The sequence below is a fragment of the Aulostomus chinensis genome, chromosome 9 (assembly GCF_037954235.1).
Source record: "Aulostomus chinensis isolate RoL2024-O1b breed Wild chromosome 9, RoL_Achi_v1.0, whole genome shotgun sequence".
NCBI classification, from domain to species: Eukaryota; Metazoa; Chordata; class Actinopteri; order Syngnathiformes; family Aulostomidae; genus Aulostomus; species Aulostomus chinensis.
The window spans coordinates 15,849,342-15,872,620 of NC_141328.1; the positions used below are offsets into that span (position 1 = coordinate 15,849,342).

At 40.8% G+C, this 23,279-nt stretch overlaps 1 protein-coding gene across 4 annotated transcripts in view; it reads right to left on the reverse strand.

Moving 5' to 3' along the window:
• prkcz (protein kinase C, zeta) overlaps positions 1-22,895 on the reverse strand; it is a 114,981-nt gene extending 92,086 nt beyond the window's left edge. For all 4 annotated transcript variants that reach the window (XR_015117882.1, XR_015117884.1, XR_015117883.1 and 1 more), the window contains exons 1-4: positions 22,636-22,895; positions 16,262-16,383; positions 13,614-13,703; positions 13,365-13,412 (exon numbers count right to left, since the gene is read on the reverse strand). Coding sequence is in view for 1 of the 4 variants with exons in the window: in XM_086213936.1 (XP_086070062.1) it covers positions 13,365-13,412; positions 13,614-13,703; positions 16,262-16,383; positions 22,636-22,712 (337 nt within the window). In the remaining 3 variants the exon portion in view is untranslated. The remainder of the gene's footprint in view (positions 1-13,364; positions 13,413-13,613; positions 13,704-16,261; positions 16,384-22,635) is intronic.
• Positions 22,896-23,279: the final 384 nt, after the last annotated feature.

Sequence of the window (23,279 nt, forward strand, 5' to 3'; positions counted from 1 at the left end):
TGTAGGAGTGGGGTTCGGGCAATGTTTGACAAGTTGACAAACACCGCTGAACCATTTATGTTCTTGAGTGGATGAAGTATAAATCCCAAGTCATCTTTGGCCTAGAAGTGCTTATCATTTCTTTATGACTAAGCAACATTTATTTAGTCAAATCTAACAACTTCCCTAGCAACCAACTACGAACAGCAGCAAATATATACAACAACTGGGCTCTGTATGTAACCCAGAAACACTTTGAGCATAAAACAAACAATCTATAACATTTCAAGTTAAGCGCTTGTTGAATATAGCACCGATTGTGACCAGCTAGTGCATTCAGTTCAACCAACTTCAGTGCATTCTTATTCGTGGTCCAACTGCACTTGAAGAGTTATGGCTTCTTCATTTTTAACTCAAATCGAAGTGTTTGCTGAGCATACAGCAAATAGACACGGATTCCAGTTAATGCACTTGAGGTTTTCAGACAACTTTGGTGTTAGTACAGTAGATGGAGCAGGGGCCCGTTTGCGTCAAGCTAAATATACATGGCTGGCTCTTTGTGCATTACTGAAAGTCAGGCTAGAGCATATTCAAAACATGTATTACATTTTATAGGATTCAGCGCAGTTGCTGTAGAGTTGCAGTACAGCTGCAGGGATTAATAGGGCTAAAACAAATAAATGACCTACTACAAACCATGTCACAAAGGAAATTATTGGAGTATGGCTCATTGCTACATTTGACCCTGTAGCTGCTGACTAATGGAAGAGTTACATCCAAGAGACCAGAGGTGTTAAATTGGGAAGCTGTCGGACATTAAGCCTCTGAACAAGCCTACTGTTCCTGCCTGGAAGCTATGCTGTTGTTGGAAACTTGTTTGATTTCCATCCACAGGGGTTTGGACACAGTTTCAATCCAGTGATTAATTCCTGTTAGTACATTACATAATACTATTGTTACAGATGGGGGGTTGTGCAGGTTTTCATTTGAATGCTGCATTCAACAGTAGATTAATGTTGCACTTCTGGCCTGATTCAAAATTCATTTCTTCATCCATTATCTATACAGCTTATCCTGGCCAGGATCCTGGGAGCTGGAGGCAATCCCAGCTGACATTGAGCGAGAAGCAGGGTACACCCTGAACAAATCACCAGTCAATCACTACCGACAACCATCCACACTCCCATTCAGGTCAACTGCTAATTTAGTCTAAAATTTACTTGTGAGCTTTTGGTCTGTAGAAGGATGTCAGAGCACCATGAGAAAATCCGTGCAAGCAAAGGGTTAGGGGGGCAACCAAGTTCTATGCGGGAAACTTGTTTATATAGTCTTATTCTTTGTATATCTTTAGAACTATTCACCAAGACAACCAAGCAGACTTGCCTTACTACATGTCAAAACTTGCAGTTTTTACTGTGTAGTTTGGTCTTACATCAGTTGTTGTTTCACACAGTGAGGGAGACTTTGAAATCAGTGTTACTTACAATAATCCCCCAATGGCAACTTTATACACACAATGATTTTTTGGGGGGGGCCCAAGAACCACCAAGAACATAGTGGAACATGTTTTTACTACGTCTAGCAGCTCCTAACTGGCCTACACACACACGACAATGAAGCCAGCCAGTGCATTGCCAATAATACGTGGGAGCTCAAAAATAAGGCAGGCCTTCTCTCTTGATGTCAAAGAAACTGGGGTCCACTGCTGGCTCCTGCTCTATACAATAGGGTAGTATAACTGCCACCCAAGACGTCATCAAACAGCCACCTGTTTCCTAGTCAGTAGACAAGTGCTGGAAAAGAGACAGAAAGAAGAAATTCTCCCAAGGGTCATGGGTGCTTTTATGAGACTCCCTCAAAGCCCCTCTGACTGTCTCCCCTTGTGACAATTGACAAAAGGGGACATTGTCTGATTTAAGCTTCTACTGATCTGTCCTTCCTCTGTAGCAGTACACTCACCTTGCACATCTCTAAAGAGACTCATTTGCTAAGAGGAATTACAACCCTTTCTTCACCATTATTTTCACCATTAGTTATAATTGCACTACATCAGAGAAAACAACCCATCTGTCCATCTATACCCAGATATTTGTTGTACAAGCACAATGTCAGCATTTGCCATTTATCCTTCTCTATCTTTTTTGACTCCTTTTTCTCTTTTATACTGCTTTTTTACTTATTTATTGCTGTATATATAAATATATGTGTATATTTAAATATCTATAAAGGTATATATGTATAAATATACACACATATATGTGTATATATATATGGTAAAGATGTACACACATACATATATACATATATAGGCACACACACACACACACACACACACATCTCAAACTTCTTGAGCCATGCAACTGTCCCATCTTAGACTCCTGTTAAATACACACAAAAACAAAGTCATGCTCTTTTCTTAAAACAAGGCAGTGTCAGCTACACTCCCAAGGAAAATGGCTCCACAGGGTATCGCAATTTATAGTCTGTCCTTTAATGCACTGATCATTCTTTAAAGAAAATAAAATGTAAACATTTTTATTAGGAATAAACCCTTATTGTCTTCCAGCGCTAGGAAATAACTTGTCACTGCTGTTTCCAGTCCTGTTTTGGGCTACAGGGTTATTTTCTATCCTTGGCTTGTTCTCTTGTTGGATAAAGCTACATATCCACTCACTGGTAAAACTTAATGTTGTCCTTTTTCCATTTATAGGTTTACTCCCATGAATCCAAAACATTGCAGTTGTAACCTTCCTTCACAGAGTCTATTGTGTCCCCTCAGCCCTCCGTTCACACTGAACTGGGCTGAGAGAGCTTTTCTTATTCTGCTCCATCAAACTGGAACACACTGCAGCAAAAACTGAGGCTCTCCAAAATCATTCTTCTTGGACATTAAAATCTAAAACCTAAAAACGTTTGTGTATTGATTCCCTTTTATGTATTTCTTATTTGCCTCTGTATTGAACATCAAAATCTAATTAAATATGGTATAATTGGTATGGCAGTCATCATCCATACTGAGCAGCGATATCGAGTGCCAAACATTTTTCATTGTTCAATGTGATGTTTTTAAGCTCCTTGAGAGGGAAAAAAGACAATAATGCAGAAGAGCATATTTAACAATTTCATCCCTATCAATGTTTTCCTGAAATCTGCAAAAGTTATTAAAAGATGTTATGGTACTAACCCTGTATGAACTTAGCTTGTGGACATTTTTTCCAGGACTGAAAGAGATAAGCACAGTTCAAATATCTATGACAAATACATAGAAAAGACCATGATATATGTGAATGACATCCCTGTATTCTTTGGAGTCAAAGCTTTAAACTGCTCGGAACATAACTTGTCATATCTAAACATATTAATTGTCTGTCAAAACTTAATTCCATTAAGGTCTGCATGTTCATATTCCTCTTTCATCAAAAGGGAATTTTGATTGCACCTTTTAACATATTTTTTTAAGTATGACTGGAAAAATCAGTGGATGGAAAGAGCATCCTGGCCAAGCAAACTTTGAAAGCACTCTTCGCTGTGTGAATCACAAAACAAATGGTATTGATAGAAGAGATTATGGGACGCAGCGGGAATGTTTTAGATAAAATAAGGACTAAAAACAGTGACAAAAAATTTCAGTGCATTATTATGAATCCATAATTGACAGAAGCCATCAGATTCTATCGCCAAGATGACCGTCCACGAGGATTACATCAGTGGCTACACCTTACAGCAAGTAATGACTGCACTGAAATTGGATTTTGAAAGTAGCTTCCCCATCGCATCGCTGGCTGCAAACCAAGGTTGATTAGATTACGTAATCCCACAGTTAACCAGTATTGAGTGGACAGAGTGCTTTCAGTGTTACGATGGCAGCAATGCATCATGGCAGCAAAGGCTGAAAACATGATGATAATATGATTTCCTACGGTCTGGACTTTGTCAGGTTGGAAAAGCAGCTGAGGTGATTAAAACAAAACAAACAGAAGAATATTCATATAGGAGATTCATGCTAATTGATTTGTGTCCACAAAACCCGTAAATGAAGCAACCTCCTTCATCGCTAGCTGCAATTGTCCCAGGTTAAAGACCAGTTCCCTGAGGCTGGAACTTGTGCGTCTGAAAGCCTGTTATAATTGGAGGAATATCTGATATGACAGGTGATTTTCTTGCTTGTCTGAGCTGTGTTCAAGAATTATTTGTCATCAAGCAACAATAGAGACCATCATGAATAATCCCTGCATTTGAGTAACAAATGTCAAATAAATGCTAACAATCAAAATTTTAATTGTTTCTAATATTAGGCCAATATTGCGTAAGGCCCCAATTACCATTCTTTATGAAGTATTATGGTGCTGCAGAGATAAATTGGTATTCCAAAATTGTATTCTACAGTCTTAAGAAACCACTATAAAGATCCCTGCAAAAACATACACTCTTATTTCAGTATTTTTGATGAAAATATAAATAACTATACAAGACTGATTATTCCATATGAATAATATGAATCATATCCAAACTGCACAAACAGTAATCACAGCTAGACATTTTCCCCATACTGTTAAGCCCTTATGACTACCCAAGGCAATTAGAGTCAAGTGTTTCTTAAGTGGTTGGTTTATACTTTTTTTGTTCTCTGCAATTGGACAGAGGTCTGTGTACATGCAGTGGTGACAGAAGCAAATGTATGTGGTGTTTAATAAACAGAGTGTGGCGATGTAAAAGTCAAATGTAGAGAAAAGAGATGCTGCTCCCTCTCGTGAGTCATGTTTGAACATGTATCATGAGCTGTTACTTGTGTCAGGTTCAGCCAGACATTGAAGGGAGCATTCTGTTTACTCTGATTTCTCAGGATTACCATTTAAACTACTTACAGGCAGACTGGAGGTTCAAAATGCAGTCCCAGTGAGCCATCAAACCCATACATCTCAAAAACAGAGATCCAGGTGCTAATATACACCGATTCCCTCTCAAGGCTTTCAAGAATAGGAAATTGGAGAACATAGACTGCTTTGTGCAGCATTTTATGTCAACAACTGCAATGCAGGCTGGGCTATTAAACATATTATTTATAAGCGCTATTAATAGGTCAGTGTCCAGTCAGCAAAACTGACAAAAAGAAAAGAAACTTCCAGATAGACACATGCAGCGACAGTGCCGGACGGGCTCATAAATAGATAGAAACGGTGTAGGGATCAATACAGAGGATGACTCAGGTTCCACAGAGCACAGCTACTACAGCTACACAGCCTCAAATACCCTCAAACCAGATTTAGCCCCTGAGATGCAATACTCCAGCTGTATTCAACTCCCAGAGCTGCAGGGAGCAAGTGACAGAAAGGCAAGCCCAGGGTCTGAAAGCTTAAGTGCACACTTTAGGGAGAGAAATAGCCAACATAGAAAGGACTAAGTCATTACTAGTGGTGCAACAGCAGAAGAATGCATTGTAACAATTAATACACCGTGTAACCAAGACACTGAATCATGGGATGGCCTATAGAGGTGAGCACTCAGCCAAGTGTTTGGACCACACAGCCTCCAGATGGGCACTGGCCTCTTTTTCTGTATGGGGTTTTAATTCCCTGTGGTAATTTTTTTTTTTTTTTAATGGCCCCGGACCTCTGAATTGCTCATCACATTTGTTTAGTCATTTTGAAGGTCTGAGTCCAAGCTCTACTGTGTCAGTTCCACCAATGGATATTACTGTAAATTGCAGAAAGTCTCCAAATCACACACACCTTTATAGGAAAGAATGTCCAAAATAAAACAAAAAAGACATTTCACCGAGTCCCAAAATATCATTGCTCTCTTCTATGTCAGTCTTCTGGCCACGTTAAAATACCGTTTCTCTCCCATTTAAACTAGAGCAGACCGGCTCACTACCATGGACCTGTAACGACCACCTGTAGCAGCAGCAGTCACTACTGCCGGTCTTCAGCAAAAGTTATATAGTCTTGTTTCAAATTGGCTGCAACAACAACCACAGCTTGCACACAAACAGATCGCACATAGCTAAAAATGCAATCTTCCTACAATAAACTGCATCCCTCCCACTCATGCATGTGAATTCATGGGTGAGTCGCAGGAAAAGTAAGACTTTCAAACAAAAAGACTGGAGGAAATAGACTGATTATGTATTCTGAAAGCTGCAGCAGAAAAATCTGTTTTGTAGTTAAAGTAATACTTCACCCAAAATGTATATTCTGCCTCTCAAGTACTTACTTATGGCTTTAAATGTTCCTTCTATGCATCCCCAGTTTATTTCTCTAAAGCATTAACAGGACAGTGCATTTAACAAGGTTAAAAGAAACGGTTCTCCTTTTTTTTGTCTTGCCATTATTTCACTTTTCTGGATTCAGATTAATAGTTCAGGCCACATTGTCCTCTCAGAGCTTGGCTCGAAACAAGAGCCTACATTTTGTCACATAAATATTTGTCAAATACACATTACCAGATATCCAAGTCATATACCACCTCCTCTCTCATGATTCATCATGAGAAAAATCAAAATCTTGTTGCTCATTTTTATAGATCAATACAACTGTGTAGCTCTATGAATCAAACTGTGTATGGAAAATGGCAGAAACCCGCTTACATATTTTCCTTTCATTACATTTACAGAACAGTGAGCACACATGGTATATGACTATGTGTATGTGTATGTGTGTGTATATACATATATAAATATATATATATATATACACATACATATATATGCATACATACTGTATGTATATGTACTGCATGCATGTGTGTACATATATATACAGTATAAATATATACACACAGGGAGACAGACAGACATTTTCATATACAATGGCTTACGAAGGTCAATTTTGCGGCCATATCAAAATATAATTAAGCCGTTTAATGCGGCCAATAATTCTCTGCTTGAAATACATTCTTGTCAGAGACAAAAAAAAGCCTCTCTCAGTTTAAAGGGATTCCAGTGGATCCAGTGTGTGTGTTTGACTGTAATCAACCTGCATCATCGTCACACAACTGAATTTAAGACCATTTGTAGTCTGAAATATGGTTTCAATCATACACAGCATAGCAATGCAACCTTTAAACACACATATGCCCAGTAACACCATGTCACACTGGCTAGCAGGTGCAAACAAGGAGCCCCCCACTGCAAGAACATAGGGAAGGAAAGCAGACGGGAACAGGCACCAGCCATGCTAGCACGGCTAGCAGGTTGCATGCACACAATCCCCGCCTGCAATGCGTGACACAATGAGTAATAAGGGTTGAATCAAACACACATGCTAATCATGGAAGAAGACAGCGCTCTCATGTGCAGACAGGCACACACACGCAAACCAGAAGCGCAGCAAGAACGCACTCATCCACATCTATTGTCTCTGAATTGGTGTATAATCACACGCACACAGATTGATGATGATGATGATGATGATGATGATGGTGGATGGAAGGATGGATGGATGCAGAGATAGATAGCTCACCGGTTTGTCTTCTTCCTCCCTCTCCACCTCTTTCAGCACATTATCCAGGTTGAGTGTACGCGTGTGTGTTGTGTGTACATGTGTGCGTGTATATGTGTGGTGAGCCGGCAAGGATACACTGCTACATCCCCTCCTTTCCCTCTCTCTGATGATCCCTCCCTCTCCCTCTCCCTCTCCCTCTCCCTCTCCCTCTCCTCTCTCTGGGAATTATTTGATTATTTCCTCATTCCCTCCCTCTCTTGCTCGCCTTTTCTTCTCCCTCTATCCTCAGTTGATAGAGTCGCCTTGCTTTTGTCAAGGAGGTTTAATTTTTTCCCTCTCTGTCTGTCACCCTTCTGCTTCTACCACTTGTTATCCATGATGAAGTAGTCTCTCTCCTTTTTTTCTGGCAAGGCAGGCACAGCCAAAAATAAAGGAAAAAACTGTGTGCCTGCCTTGTACATTGATAGCTACACATTACAGTTCTGCCCCCCCCCCCCCCCCCTGCGCTTTCTCTCCCTGTGTTTCACTTTTACACTGCCCCCCTTGCCCATCTGTGTTTAGTGTGATGCAGCAGCACAGTCGGCTCCTCCCTGGAGAGACAGCGGTGCCACACAGCTGACAGAGGGGGAGGATGCTGGGAAAAGTGGTAGCAGTGGAACGGTGGGGAGGGGAAAAGGAAAGAGGAGGAGGGTGGAGGGTTGGGCGGGGCTTGCTGGTACTGGTGGTAGGTGGGGACTCAGCCGGTGCAAGGCAGGGCTGCCTCCGTCGGCTGAGTGTATCATCCAGGATTTGAACAGCGCCTCCGCCTCCCACCTTCATCACTCCCTTTCCACACAGACATGGGTCTGTTCCCTCTCTCTCTCTCTCTCTCTCGCTCACACACACACACACACACACACACACACACACACACACACACACACACAAATTAAGACTGAAAAGAGAAAGCCGAGGAGCTTGTCTATTGTTGCCATTCATTGCCTTTGATTGGATCTTAGAAGTTCCTCAGATCTTAGAAAGCATATTTACAAATCATTAAAAAAAAAGATTCTATCATGAAATCACTACAGAAGTGACACTTCTAGATTTCCATACATTTTTCAAAAATTGTCTAATAACTGATGGGATCATCAGGCAAAGTGACAGTTGCCAAGTCCAGATTAAATTGTCATCAGGTTTGATTCTTCATTCATTTTATTCATTGTGACTGCAGGAGAGACAAGTCCATTTTTTTTGTTATTTTGAAAACTGAGTTATGTAATGTATGTAAGTATGGATTAGAATGAAAACACATACATTTTTCATTTCCACAAAAAAAAAACAATTGTAATTTTAAAATGTAACTATGTACAAATGAATGGGATATTGTTATGAAATTCAGCATTTAACTATTTAACATGCCACAAAAAACATGAAAAACGCCTTGAGAATTGGAGGAAAGGAATAATCTGTGGCTTGATGAGAACTGCTTGCAGTGATGGGATTATGTGATTGTTCCTTGCTGTGATTATTGTGTAATGACAGAAGAAGACAGTTGTGACAGTTTAACAAATTTCAACGAAAGAAGAGCACCTGAATGCAACACGAATCCTAAATTTGTGCTCTCTGGTAAGTGCTTTACAAAGCAACGTCAAGACAAACATTCTCATTTAAATCCTTCCTTTTTTAAGTGGAATTAATGAAACCACTCTGGAAATGTACATGATTTCAGCGGAGAGACAGTACTTTGTGAACTCAAGCTGGCTTATTTTACGGAGGCAAACTGACATCATTCACTCTATTAATGCCTGCAGAGCAATGCTACATCGCTTGTGAACATCTCTGAAAGTGTGCCCTGCCCTGGCTTTCTTCTTGATCTTCTTCTGGTGATGATGTTGGGTAGCAGACTAGCTTTGGCACATAAGTGGTACCGACACTTCTGCAGATCATTGCCTGACCCTTAGGATGGGACTCGGGTTTTACTCAGTACTGTTTGTGCCCATGTTTAACCATTTGTTAATTGAATTCATTTGGCTGGTGGTGCAAAAATTCTGCAAAAAGTGCAGTGGGACTTCACGGTGTAATTCAGGTGTATATATCTCAACAACACACTTCAATAATGTAACTAAGATCTGAATACTTCACGTTTCCAAACCCTATTACGTCTTACTCCAACTATGACCTCATTCAGGTTAAGGTCACCAGAAAATGAGGTTAACTTATTCAGGAAGCAGTTTCATCTGTTTAATAATGGAAAATTGCCGCCCATATAAGCATGGCAAGTGTTTGTCCGTCTGGGGCCATGATGTGTACATTTACACTGAAGACAAAGAGTGAAATGACTTGACAAATATTTGATGGGTCTACATGTGAACTGGTACATTGTTAACAGTCATGTTCCCCTTATGATAAATTGTAAAACTTTATAAGCCTTTGACTCACAACCACTATCAGGTCAAAATGATACTTCGTATTAAACTTGGGTTCAAGAACAACTCATTACACGTATTAAAGGAATGTAGAAAAAGTCTTTGACGTCCTTTCGTCTACAGCTATTCAAGTATATTTGGTCAAAAACAAATGCTGTTCAACTCCATTGTCATGAACTTGTACCAACTAATATTTGAGTGTTTTCACAGCCATTCAAAGTATAACAGACTCTCTGACGTTTTGTACTAAACCATATCTCCTGATAGAATTATCATAAAAAGCAACAACACTGTCTCCCTTCTAAAATCTCCGTCTTTCCTCTTTTCTTTGCATGTAACCCAACAGCAAGTTAATTAGGCTGACACTTCAGAGTTGTTAATGCAACATACCATTCACAGCAAGCAGAGCTTCCCAGAGACTCTGTCGGTTTCTATTTGACTGCACTTGTGTGTATTCTTCTTCACCTACCTACAGAATGATAGTCACAAGCTTTCTTCACACAGTGAACCAGTGGTCAGCCTCGGGGCTATAGAACAGGGCTCCCATCGCAGCAAACACACACACAAAAACACACTCAGAGTATAGTCCAAACGCTACTGAAACTTGCTGTCACAGCAAACAGACAGTGAGGGAGTACTGCAGCATCAACATGGGAGGACGTGAGCGAGAGGGAGAGGCAAGTGGCCAATAACAGTACAGCAATATCAAAATAAAGTATAGCAACAACTTTTTTTTTTTTTACTCCTCATTTTGCAACTGAATTGCTTTTAAGTCTAATAAAGCAGCAGCAGGGGCCTAGAGATGGAACGGACTTTCGGTCCATCAGGTCTAAAGTCAAGTATAGAGGACTACAAACCAAAGTACTATGAAATTCAAAAGATAATCGTGGCCCTCAGATGGTTATTTACAGAAAAATGAAGACCATTTCCTTGTCAGAACAGACAGAGAAAAATCATGGTCCCATGATGCTCCCATTTTAGATCCTCAGAAATACACAAGCATAATGCATCAAAGTGTTTTTCCTGATGTCGCGGGGAACTGCATAGTGGAAAAAACAACAACAACAACAACAACAAAATGATACGCCACCCAAAAAAACATGTTAAATTCATAGCAAATGAAGTATCGTTTGCCTTACAATGACTCACTGTTAGGTGTGTTGATATCATAAAGACATTTTCACCTTTCCTTTATTGTCTGACTTCTTGGGAACTCCAGAAGTCAGACAACTCCAGCATAGAAAGGTTGAAAACTAACAGCAGCAAAATAGACCCCCAAAAAATCCTTTATAAACTCTAAGATACATCTTCCAATTTAATACACATCTTTATCCAGGTGAATCCAACTCTCTTGACGCCCCCCCCATCAACAACCATCAAACTACCTCATCCTACCTACTACTACCTCACTTGCATCTTGCACATTTTTTATCTTTTTCTATATTTTTACAGTCCTCACATTGTTTATTGTTTCTTCTATTTATTGTATCTTTTCCTGTATGTGCAGTCTGTGGTGCATGGTGGCTCTGGAGGAGCGCTCTTTTTTACTATTGTCACTGTACTCCCCCCCCGTACAGCAACAATAAAAGATTCTGATTCTGATTCTGATTCTGATTCCACAAAAACCTTTCTTTGAGCTAAAAACTTCAGCCTGCAATAATAACAAACACAGCTGTTATCTTTTTCTGGCATATTGAAATCTTCCTGGAAATGCGTGACTGTCATGGAAAAGCTGATACCATCATTTTGGTACTAATTTAGCAGTTTTTGAGAACCCACTTCATGCGGCTTTCTTTTTCCGGTTTCCATGGGTACAAACAGTAGACCTTACCGGGTGCCTGGAACATTTTTGTTGAGGTTTCATGTGATCTGAACCAATTGTTGAAGGTAATGTAAAAGCACCGCAGACAACCAATTGTCAGAATTACGTCTATAGGATCTTCAGTGTACCACGATTTTGTAACACACCAAAACTACCGTAGCAGCAGAAAGTTTTTAATTCACTGAACCACTTGATTTAAAGGCAACCCAATAAAACCCTGCTATGAAAATCAGGCCTCTGTGGACAAGCCCAAATTCAACTTCTGCCACCTTCGACCTGCAGTGAGAGCTCTGGCAGGAGGTGGGGCACTGCTGCCAGGAGCAGCAGCTCATCCTCCAGCCAGGGGGAGAGTTTTGCCTTGCTGCTGTACCACCAGATTCAACACTGAGATTATTCTGAAGGCGGTAGTTTTCTTTGAAACCGTTTCCTAATAGTCTGTTCAGGAAACATAGTTGTTCTGGAGGAAATCTCAGGCTACGATTAATTCAAAAGACACAAGTGATATCATAACTGTCTGTTGTAGTCCCTCACTTATTTCCGGTAGTCTGTGTCCTTTTTCTGTTCACAACTACGTTAGTTCATCTGTTTTCTGGGTTTCACTGTATGGATGCTCATTATATGCAGCGCACAAGCTATAAAGGACACACCTTTTTTAAATACTCATGTGGGGATTATAGAATATGTTGTAGAAAAACCCACTCAGGGGTGGCACGGTGGTGCAGTGGTTAGCACTGTTGCCTCACAGCAAAAAGGGTTCGAGTCCTGGCTCAGGCACTGGATCTTTCTGTGTGAGTCTGCATGTTCTCCCTGTTCCTGTGTGGGTTCTCTCTGGTACTCCAGCTTCCTCCCACAGTCCAAAGACATCAAGAGGGGACGAGGCTGATTGATACTCTAAATTGACTGTAGGTGTGACTGTGAGTGTGAATGGTTGTCTGTCTCTATGTGTTGGTCCTGTGATGGACTGGTGACCTGTCCAGGGTGAACCCCGCCTCTCGCCCGTAGTCGCTGGTAGAGGCTCCAGCCCCCCCGCGACCCTTAACAGGAATAAGCGGAAGAAAATGGATGGATGGATGGATGGATGGATGGATGGAAAACCCACTCACTATTTGTTAACTTGTCATCAGTTTGTGTCCATACACCAAACACTTCCCCACAGCAGACCTGCTCTTGCCGCTGCCTTTCACAGTCCAGTACCTACAACGTCTCTGGTACCGCTCTTAAGTTTAAGATGAAAACTTAATTTGAAAAACACATACCATAGCATTTTCATTTGGTATTTACTTTTCCTATACAGGTTCTGTTATCTCAAGCCATCACAGCCCCAATATATAACTTAACTTATAACTGATTAGCCTAAATACAGTGTGGTTTTCAGAGGATATAGGCAGAAATATTAGGATGTTCTAGGCTAACTAATGTCCACACATCAAACAAACCTCCAGGAGAATCATACTCTTTGTTTTTGCACGAGAGCAGACTCCTCGGCAAGCACAAGAAAAGTTTTAATGGCAAATCAGGTGAAATAAATACACCTTGAGGACTGTAACTCTGTATCAGTGTTAACCCTGAGGTGATGCTGAATGTCAGGCTTCTTTCAAACTGCCTCACATTCATTATATACCATAGATCCTGTTCTTAAGCATAAGGAGACCCAATGTTAAGATGAATCCTCATTCTGGAAGGAGCTGAAGAGTACAAAGTTGATTTACTCACTGTCTTCTCCAAGGCATGGCATGCCAGGCTCCGGGACACTGGGAAAGACTACCAGAAAAAATAAGAGTCAGAAAACCAGACAGAATTATTTCAAATGTGTTGTTTTTCCTCTCCTCAAAATACTACCCCCCCCCCCCACCCAAAAAAAATGAGTACATTGAAAAGAATGACGCATTACCATAATGTTGGGAAAATACAAAACAACACAAGCACTCGTGAATTGGGTCTAAAGTATAGGAGTTATCTCACCATGCAGCAGCAGTCCAGACCTCTTGGTTCGATTGTGAATACGAAATGCTTCCTCCAGTTCCATCTGAGACGAGATTGTACAAGGGTCCCCTACACACACACACACACACACACACACACACACACACACACACACACACACGCATGCACGCACGCACGCACGCACGCACACGTTTTTTAATATTATTACTAGTTCTATCTTGCACGCTGCACAAAAATATTCTGTGTAACTTAACTGCTCTGGCTGTCACATGAATATTATTGATAATTTTAAGTGTCTACATCAATCAGCCCGAACTGGCAGCTTTCACAACCAATAAGTTATATCAAACATTTAACACCAGCAATGCTGGAGGCAAATGTGTCTCGGTATGAAAAATAACATAATGAAAGCTGCATAACTGAGTGGATTTGGCAAAACTGACTGACATGATGGTCTTCCATTCGCCTAGGGTGGCAGCATTTATCTATAAGTATATGCACATTTAAACTGATTTTTATTTTTTGCGTGGGATGACCTTAATAAGAGATAATAGTGTTGAGAGCAGTTCAAAATGGTCTACATGACATCAAGAACTGTTTCAATATTTCCGAGAGGAAAAAAAAACTTGCAATGTTATGACTTCAGGGCCTGAGACATCAGATTAGGTTGTCATTGTTCCGTTGAGACAGCACTTGTACAAGCCAAATGCTGACTAAATAAGTCACGGATCAGTCAGAGGCAGCCTTAAAAAAATATGGAGAACAACAGGGAAGGTGCAAACAGTTGCTTTCACAAGCGGCTCTTTTAGCAGACTATGGCATTTTGGTTGCTATGGAAACTGAGTGTTCATCGACTTAATTCATAACTGCATCAGTCAGAAGCAGCTTAAATAAATTCACAGGCTGGCGTTAACAGTGAGGGCAGTTTATGTATGAAACATCTACAGAGGAAATCCATCAGATTTGTAATGGATGAATCGTATGGGACAATGAAAATGTTCATCAAATGAGCATGTTTAATCCTCATAAGGAGTAGGTCCATCTTGCTGTGTCTACTGAGGCCCAGGATTGACAACCAGCACCTTTACTTTTTTTAGCTAATAGAGTGTGTTCTGCTCTGTTTAATGCTGAAGGCATTTGCACCGCTGATTGCTGAAGCTGGCCAGCTGACTGTCATGGTGACGGCAGCGACAGACATAGCACAGGATTATTTGAGGACACACAGAGGATGCAGATGAGGAAAACAGCAATAAGAGAGGAGAGCTGGGTCATGACAACAGAGACTAGGGTTGGAACAATTCAACAAGCCCAGGGTTCAGTATGTATTGCATTTTTTGTGTTATGTTTTCGACCAATCTTAATTTGCCCTAACATTAGATGAAATGAAAACCTAACTCCTCTGCAGTTTTTTTTAAATTCAGTATGACATCCTTAATAAAGAATGATGGATATCAAAACCATATTCCTGGACCAAATTCCTCTCAGAAATCAAGCATTGGAAGCAGGAAGCAGGCATCCAGTAAAAGTCAGGGGATGCGCAGTGTGTGCGTCTGACATCATTTGATTTTTCAGTGTAACAGGGACTTCCACAAGTAGCAATATCCTTATCTTGGTTGATGCATCTACATGGAGGTATTAAGGGTATGCCTCTCTCATGTAATGTGGTTAGGGAGAGCGAGTCCTACATCACCTACCAGTAACTGTGTGTTATCCGATCCTTTTGTACTGTGGCATGACTCCAGACACAAAGACTGGACTATAGTTTCCACCTTCCTAAAGGTAGGGGATCATTTTTTTCTGATTTAGAACCACTGGTTTTGTGTTCATTTGAACCATTTTGTGTTGCAAGAAGTTTGACAGTCCAAATTCCCAAAAAAATTCCTCAGTGGGAACACAGAATAGATTCTGCAGAGCAACAGACAAGATTACCAGGAGGAATATATGGAGTCAAACATTACAAGTTACCATAGATCCATTCATATCAAAGTAAGTTCTACGGTATAAAATGTCATAAGATTGTCTCCGTTGTTGTTTGGCGATGCTGCAGTGGAGTGATAAACTATCAGAAACACTTCATTACACAGGGCAGCTTGGTGGTGCAGTGGTTAGCACTGTCGCCTCATAGCAAGAAGGTTCCCAGTTCGAGCAGAACATGCTGAAAGACCCCATGCTTAAGCCAGGATCTTTCTGTGTGGAGTCTGCATGTTCTCCCCGTGCATGCGTGGGTTCTCTCTGGTACTCCAGCTTCCTCTCACAGTCCAAAGACATCAAGAGGGGACGAGGCTGATTGATACTCTAAATTGACTGTAGGTGTGACTGTGAGTGTGAATGGTTGTCTGTCTCTATGTGTTGGTCCTGTGATGGACTGGTGACCTGTCCAGGGTGAACCCCGCCTCTCGCCTGTAGCTGTTGGGATAGGCTCCACCCCCCCGTGACCCTTAACAGGATAAGCAGTTGAAAATGGATGGATGGATTGACTTCATTACACATTTTCTACCATTTGCATTTAAAAAATTTGTCATGATCAAAATGATTAGCAATTGTCAACACCCACCCCAAGTGACCATGATGACATGTATAAGCCAAAGTCTGTTCTTTGGGCCAGAATAAAGGACACAGCAGGCGCTTTCAGGACAGACCACCATTTGACCATGAGGCCTACTCACCTTCATCATCGATCCACTTAAGTGTGATGGGCTGCTGCTTGGCAACGCTGCATATGGTTCTCACCTCCTCACACAACTCCACAAAGGTTAACGTGGCAGCCAGGTCTGTGATCAACATGTCCCTGGATGAAGACAAAGAAAAAAACAAGACTGGGTGACATGTTGTCTCCATGGAACAGAGATCAAGAGATTCCTTAAGAGCTTCAAACACAAACACAACTTAAGAGTAACCGCCCCATAAATTTTCTAGTTAGTGATGTTGTAAATTACTAATAAGTTTAATTAACCAAAATAAACTATGGGAAAACATGAGGCAGGTTAACAAACATCACATGGAATAAGCATGGTGAAATAGGTCTTGTGACATGAGGATCTGACAGACAGACTCTTACAGCTAAAATAAAATACCTTCAACTAATGATGCAAAAAGAAACAGGTGGGAGAAAACAAGGGCAGGGAAGGAGCTGATGGGGCAAGAAATACTAGGAGCAGGACTGTGACTGACAAGGACTGATAAAAAAATGAAAATTAAAAAAAAAACAGGACCCAGGTGAAGCACTCAAAAAATGTGGGACACAAACCAAGACAGGAAATGAAGAGCACACAAAGACACAGGAAGGAAGAAATCCTCCATCCATCCATTTTCTATTCACTTATCCGTTAAGCATGGGGGGGGGGGGGGGGGGGCGGGGGTTGACATTGGGCCAGAGGTGGTGTTCACCCTAGACGGGTTAGCAGTCAATCACAGGGCCAACACATAGAGACAGACAACCATTCACACACACAGTCACACCTACGGTCAATTTAGAGTATCAATTAGCTTAGTCCCCATTTGCATGTCTTTGGACTGTGGGAGGAAGCCAGAGAACATGCAAACTCCGCACAGAAAGACCCCGTGCCCAAGCTGAAACTCGAACCCATAACCTTCTTGCTGCGAGGCAGCATTGCTAACCACTGCACCACCGTGCCACTGGGACGAATCCCAAATGTCCAAAATATATAAAGAAATAAAACAGGCCGGGTGGGTGGAGGGGGTCTGGAGAAAGTGGCTTCATCTGCCCTGCCAGAACAGGCACTAGGAAAGGCTGCATTGGCTTCATCCGGCCACCGGAACTACTCCAGTCCCTGCGGAAGACTGCGCCAGCTTTGTCCGCCCAGCTGGAATGGCAGCAGAAGCCACTGGGGGTGCCCATGGAACCACCCAGGGATGTATGTGGAGCCGCCCGGGGATGGATGTGGAGCTGACAGAGGGTACTCTATTCTTGACCTTGGAAATTTTTTTGACAACAACAGCCTGTCGAAAGTAACAAGTCCATATCACCACCAGGATTTTGTGTCAGTTTCTCCATTTCTCTGGGTGCGATTGGGCTTCAAGATAGCACGTATAAAGTGAAAGAGAGTGAATGGGTTAAACATTCAACAGAAAAAGAGCCAGATTTAAGTAGTAGAGACCACAGGACAAAGAGCAGAAAACGAACACTGAGTCTATTCATTTTATAGTGAGCGCACTAATAATGCAGCTGGGGGTATAAATCAGCATGTCTTCACCCACAAAGAACTATTTTTGGTCACCTGCAAAGTTGAATGGAATTATGGAACTGTCGATGTTAATACAAATACATATACCACATTACAAATGTCAACAATTTCAGAACCCATCAGAGCAGGTCTGCCTCTGTGAAAAAGGGCCAGATGTCTGGTGCAGTCAAGGGATATCCGCTCCAAGACTGACTTGTTCCATCCGCCGGTTTATTGTTCACGATGCAATTTGAGAAATTTGCACGAAGTTGAAAGATGATGAACACAAGCCGACCGTGTCAAAAGTAGCTAGTTTACTCTCAGATGTACACTCAGATAAATGAAAACAGAGCGAATGAAAAGTTAAATGATCAGACTGTGGCCATTTTCACAGCCTTGGATTTTGGCAAATGCTCTTTTGCACGCCACACAGACTGAGGCCCGCTCAAAGGTGATTGGTCAAAGCTACTTAATTGGTCAAAGCTACTTAATTGGTCAAAGCTACGTAATAAAGAGAGAAACGCACAACAGAGTTTGCTTTTAACAGCATACGAATGAACACAAGCATCTGGGTGGATTTAGTGTTATTAGCTCAACAAAATGAAAGCAAACAAAAGTCCAACAACATGATTTTTATTCAGTCTTGTGTGTCCTCGGTTGGATATTGTTGGACAATTTTCAAACCAAACCAAATTAGACTTTCTAAGTATGTATTCAGTGTGTTTTTAGGTGTATGATACAGTTTTAAGACCGATCAAAAAATTTGTACTTCTTTGCATGCTGAAGGTAGCAGTGATCTAGAGACTATTAAATCAATGATAATCAATATTTCTTGTCTCTTAATATAGTCCCTCTATTGAGGAATGGCAGCCTGACACAGCAGAGAAGTAGAGCACGAAGTTGCTGAATTTCATATTGGTGCCGGTCTTATCAGTTTAGGACTATTTTTGTCACGCAGCCCAAGGTCGGGACCAGCAGCTTGCAAATTAAGGTCTAAGAATAAGTATCAGCAAAGCACGTTTTGTCTTACAGAAAGACACTATGTGGATGCAAGCCCTGAGGAAGCAACAGTAACCGCGCCAGTGTATGTGTGCGTCTGACAGGTTTCTGTGTGTATGCGTGTGAGTGTGCATGTGTGTGTGTGCGCACCTAGTGCTTATGACAAGTGTTTGCTGGACTCTGACAAGGTGGAGCGCAGACAGCTTGCTTCTCAGCAGGCACTTCTTCTCACAGCCAACACCCACCACTCTAGTCTACATGGAATGATGTCAGACACACACACACACACACACACACACACACACACACACACACACAGCTACAGGCCTATAATTAGGTTAGCCAGGGCTGCTTTGTATCAATACAGATCTTTCTTGTAATCAGAGCAAATGTGGTTTTATATTACATAACTGATACTTTACTTTTTCAAACAGCCCAATTATCATATTTTATTACAAATATCACCATTTAACCTAAAACTTACTGATGATGTCACACAAATTAAACTAGGGGTCCACTAACATGTTTTTAATCGGGGCCAAAATCTATTATAATTAATTTTATTTCATACATACACACTTGCAGTATTAAAACCCATACAAACAACTAATCAAAAAAAATACAAATTAAAAAGACTAATAAACAATATTTTTTACATTAAAAGAAAACTTTATCTTAAATGACCTGAAAATAAAAAGTGCAAACTAGCTGAATTCATTAAAAAGTTAAGTGAGAATTTGAATCAGTAAAAATTAGATGTCGTATTAGCAGATCCAAAATATCAATCAAATGATCATTTAATTCATCTTTTTTTATTGGCCATCAGACAATAATCTAAATAAATAAATAAAGGATTCCAATATTCATCAAAACTCTGGATATCTGAACCAAAAAGGTGAACTGAAGGGACCGAGGGTCGTCTCCATCGCCAGCCGTCACGTGAACCTCCACACTGTGCAGCCTTTCTTTGCATCAGCAAAGTTCTTTCAGAGGCTTGTCACCGAGTTACTTACACTCTGATGGTTTTATTCACGTCCCTGGCTAAATGCAAAAACTATTTTTTTTAATAGAAATGAGGAGATAATATGGGTTGCCAGGTAAATTTAAAACTTTCTTTGTGTCAGTGTGACACTGGAAGATTTTTGCGTTTCTATGTGGAGAATGGATTGAGTGCAGTGCTAAAGCAAAGTTCAAAAAGCGGTACGTGTAGTTGTCACAGGGTACTAGGAGGAGGAAGCGCTCTCACCAGGCGTTCTTCAAGATTTTTTATTTCCTTGTTTATTTGCATTATTTATTTTCCATGGTATGTAAATATGTTTTTGTTGTGTGGGTATATACATTTAAACATGTACAGCAATGAGAAACTAAAGCGCTGTGATGGCATTATGAAGTCAACTGATGATTATTCATTACTGAGTAGTGGAGAAGGGGGTTGAATGAGTTTATGTTCCCTCCTATTACTTTCAGTAGTATCAATAGTATAGTTAATATTGTTTTTGGTTTGTTTTTGCTGTCATTGCCTTTATTGTATTATTTTCAGATATTTGAAATAAAACCTTCACTCATGAAGCCAGGAACATACCTATGATTTCAAAACCAAATTAAACCATTTTGCACCTCGTTCTGTGCCCAGGTTATGCACCTTTTAAACCAGTTTAATTGGATTCTGACACCCATGAAATGTACTTATGTCAGTCAGTTTAGATTGCTGAGCTTGACTACTCCATGTTTTCCTATTTGCGTGATCTGAGACATATTTATAAGAATGCTCTCTTTTTCACTTGTCAATAAAACCGGAACGCGTTGGAGCCAAAAAAACGAGGAAAAACCTCTTACACTCTCTCAGAATAGAGTGCAAGAACCTGACCCTTGTACTATTTGTTGAGCATACACTCGAGAGTGCCCAGTACTCTCTGGGACTCTTAAGTACAAGAACATAAACCAACCACACTGACCTTAGAACCCTCTCATCAAAATATTTCTTTCGTTTCCGCGTTGATTACCATCTTGGTTAACGGGTAGTGTCCAAAGTTTTCTACTTCTTCTGGAAAACTCAAAAAAATATTTTCAATTTTGGAGGCCCAGGAACGCATATATCGGAGTACTACCGTGGTTGTTTCTGTGTATTAACATGTATTTAGTAGAAATAAAAAGAAAGGGAGGGACTTATTGTGGATATTGATTGGCATTTACCGTAGATTTACCAATGGCACTAAATGTGTGCAAAAGCTGCACAACAGGCTATTTCTGGTTCGCTCTCTGCGAGCAAATTCGGATGAATCAATTTGTAGAATTTGTTTGACATTCTAAATACGTTTTCAAAAGCTTATCAGCTGCATTCTTTTGAGGCCTTGAAGTATCATGTGACAGAGGGAGGGACATAAAATTCAGAAAAACATTTTCATTTGATGCAAAATTAGTAGCAACCCTAAATGCGAGATGAGTAATCATAGGTTTGAATTACAGTCAGAGAAAAGACATGGATTTGGGTGTAAAAAAAAAACAAAAACAACTCTGATATTATTTTTTAAACATATTTGTGAGCGATAAATGAAGAATTTAAATAGATGGCAGGATTAACACTAGGAATATAAAAGTTTTCTTTCATGGCAACTTTAAGACGAGGAGGTGGTTGATTTAAAATTTTATGGCTTAAATTTTTCATTAGTTTTCACATTAAATCACGGATTATGGAGTAAATAGTATGTCACATTTTATACTTCTTCAAAAGTACTTCTTTAAATTTAAAATCCCAACTCCATCCATTTTCTTCCGCTTATTCCTGTTGAGGGTCGTGGGGGGGCTGGAGCCTATCCTGGCGGCTACGGGAAAGAGGCGGGGTTCACCCTGGACAGGTCGCCAGTCCATCGCAGGGCCAACACATAGAGACAGACAACCATTCACACTCACAGTCACACCTACAGTCAATTTAGAGTATCAATCAGCCTCATCCCCTCTTGATGTCTTTGGACTGTGGGAGGAAGCTGGAGTACCAGAGAGAACCCACGCAGGAACAGGGAGAACATGCAGACTCCACACAGAAAGATCCCATGCCCTCAAACCTGGAACCTTCTTGCTGTGAGGACACAGTGCTGACCACTGCACCACCATGCCGCCAAATCCCAACGATATCAAATCCAATATATGAATTATAATGTAAAATGTAGAGTTGTAAATAGTAATAGCAAGGTGCTTTGCTGCAATCCAAAAATGTGACTTGAGCATGTGAATTAAATGAGATTAATGAAACCAAAATGAGAAAGCTGCAATACAAAAGCACAATTTTTACAGTCTCTGCAGTTAAGAGTGTTGCCATGCTTGTCCAAGTCCAGGTAATGACGTCATAGGCATATAAAGACGTATACAGGTACAAAGAGTAAGAGACTGACCTGAGAAGTGACATCACCTTAGCCCGCCCAAGAAGACACTTATGTTTAGTCATGTACAGTCTAAGAATCTGGATCTACAGCTTTCGTAACATTGACTTACTTAGGGCATCCATGACATATTTTCCTCAGTGTTTACAGCAAAATACCAAACAATTATCCTGATGCCATCAACACAACTGATTTTTTTTTAATTCGATAAACTAGGCAGTGAATATCACCAAAGTCCAAAGCGAATTATCTCATCAACATCAACAGATGGGTCGGGTAAAGATGTTGGGCACTGTCACATCACCACTGACCTGACCTGCCAGGAAGACCGGGGGACACAGTGAACCACAACACCACGACCTTACATGTTCTATGTACTATAGAGATACCCCTGCCACAGGTGTCCTCCGCCTTCGTTCCCGGACCGCTACATCATGTGGAAACCTCTATTGCTACTACTTCCTCCAGCGAGCCACTTACCCGCAGTAGTGAGTTTTAATCTTGACCAACTCCGACTCCAAGTCCATTATGGTTCCGTTGGACGCCAGCGTATGCATTGTACTGCCTAGTTTCCTCCCAACTAGCCCGGAAAAAGCCTGAATGTCTACTACCTCCGTCACGTCTGAAGATTAATTTCTAACAGCAGACCCGACGTTTCGTACAAATACTCTGGAACGAAAAGTTGTCGAGCTTCTTAGAAGTAACTTTCGTTGAGATAACATTGGAAGCTTGCGAAGCAGTTGTCGGGAACGCCTGAAAATAACGTCAATATTTCCAGTTTTCCTTGTCAGAATAATGCACCTACGAGCAAAAGTATGCCGCGCTGCAATTCAGAAGAACAGGAAAGCTTTTATTTTGAAGGTAATCATTTCTCATTCTCGCTGGTGTGATGGCCCACTATAGGTAGCTTAACACCGTATCTTATAACTATGGTTACCGGTGTCCAAATTCACCTGTCCCATTGTTTTTAACGCCCCACCACAGCCTTGGAGCTTTAGTAGCATATTAGGGTCGCTGACAGCGAAAATTAAACTGCTTAATTAATAAATAGGACAATCACTGGGCGTCTCGTGTATTTTACCGGTTGTTTTATTACACTCAATACTGAAAGGTTATTTCCGTCC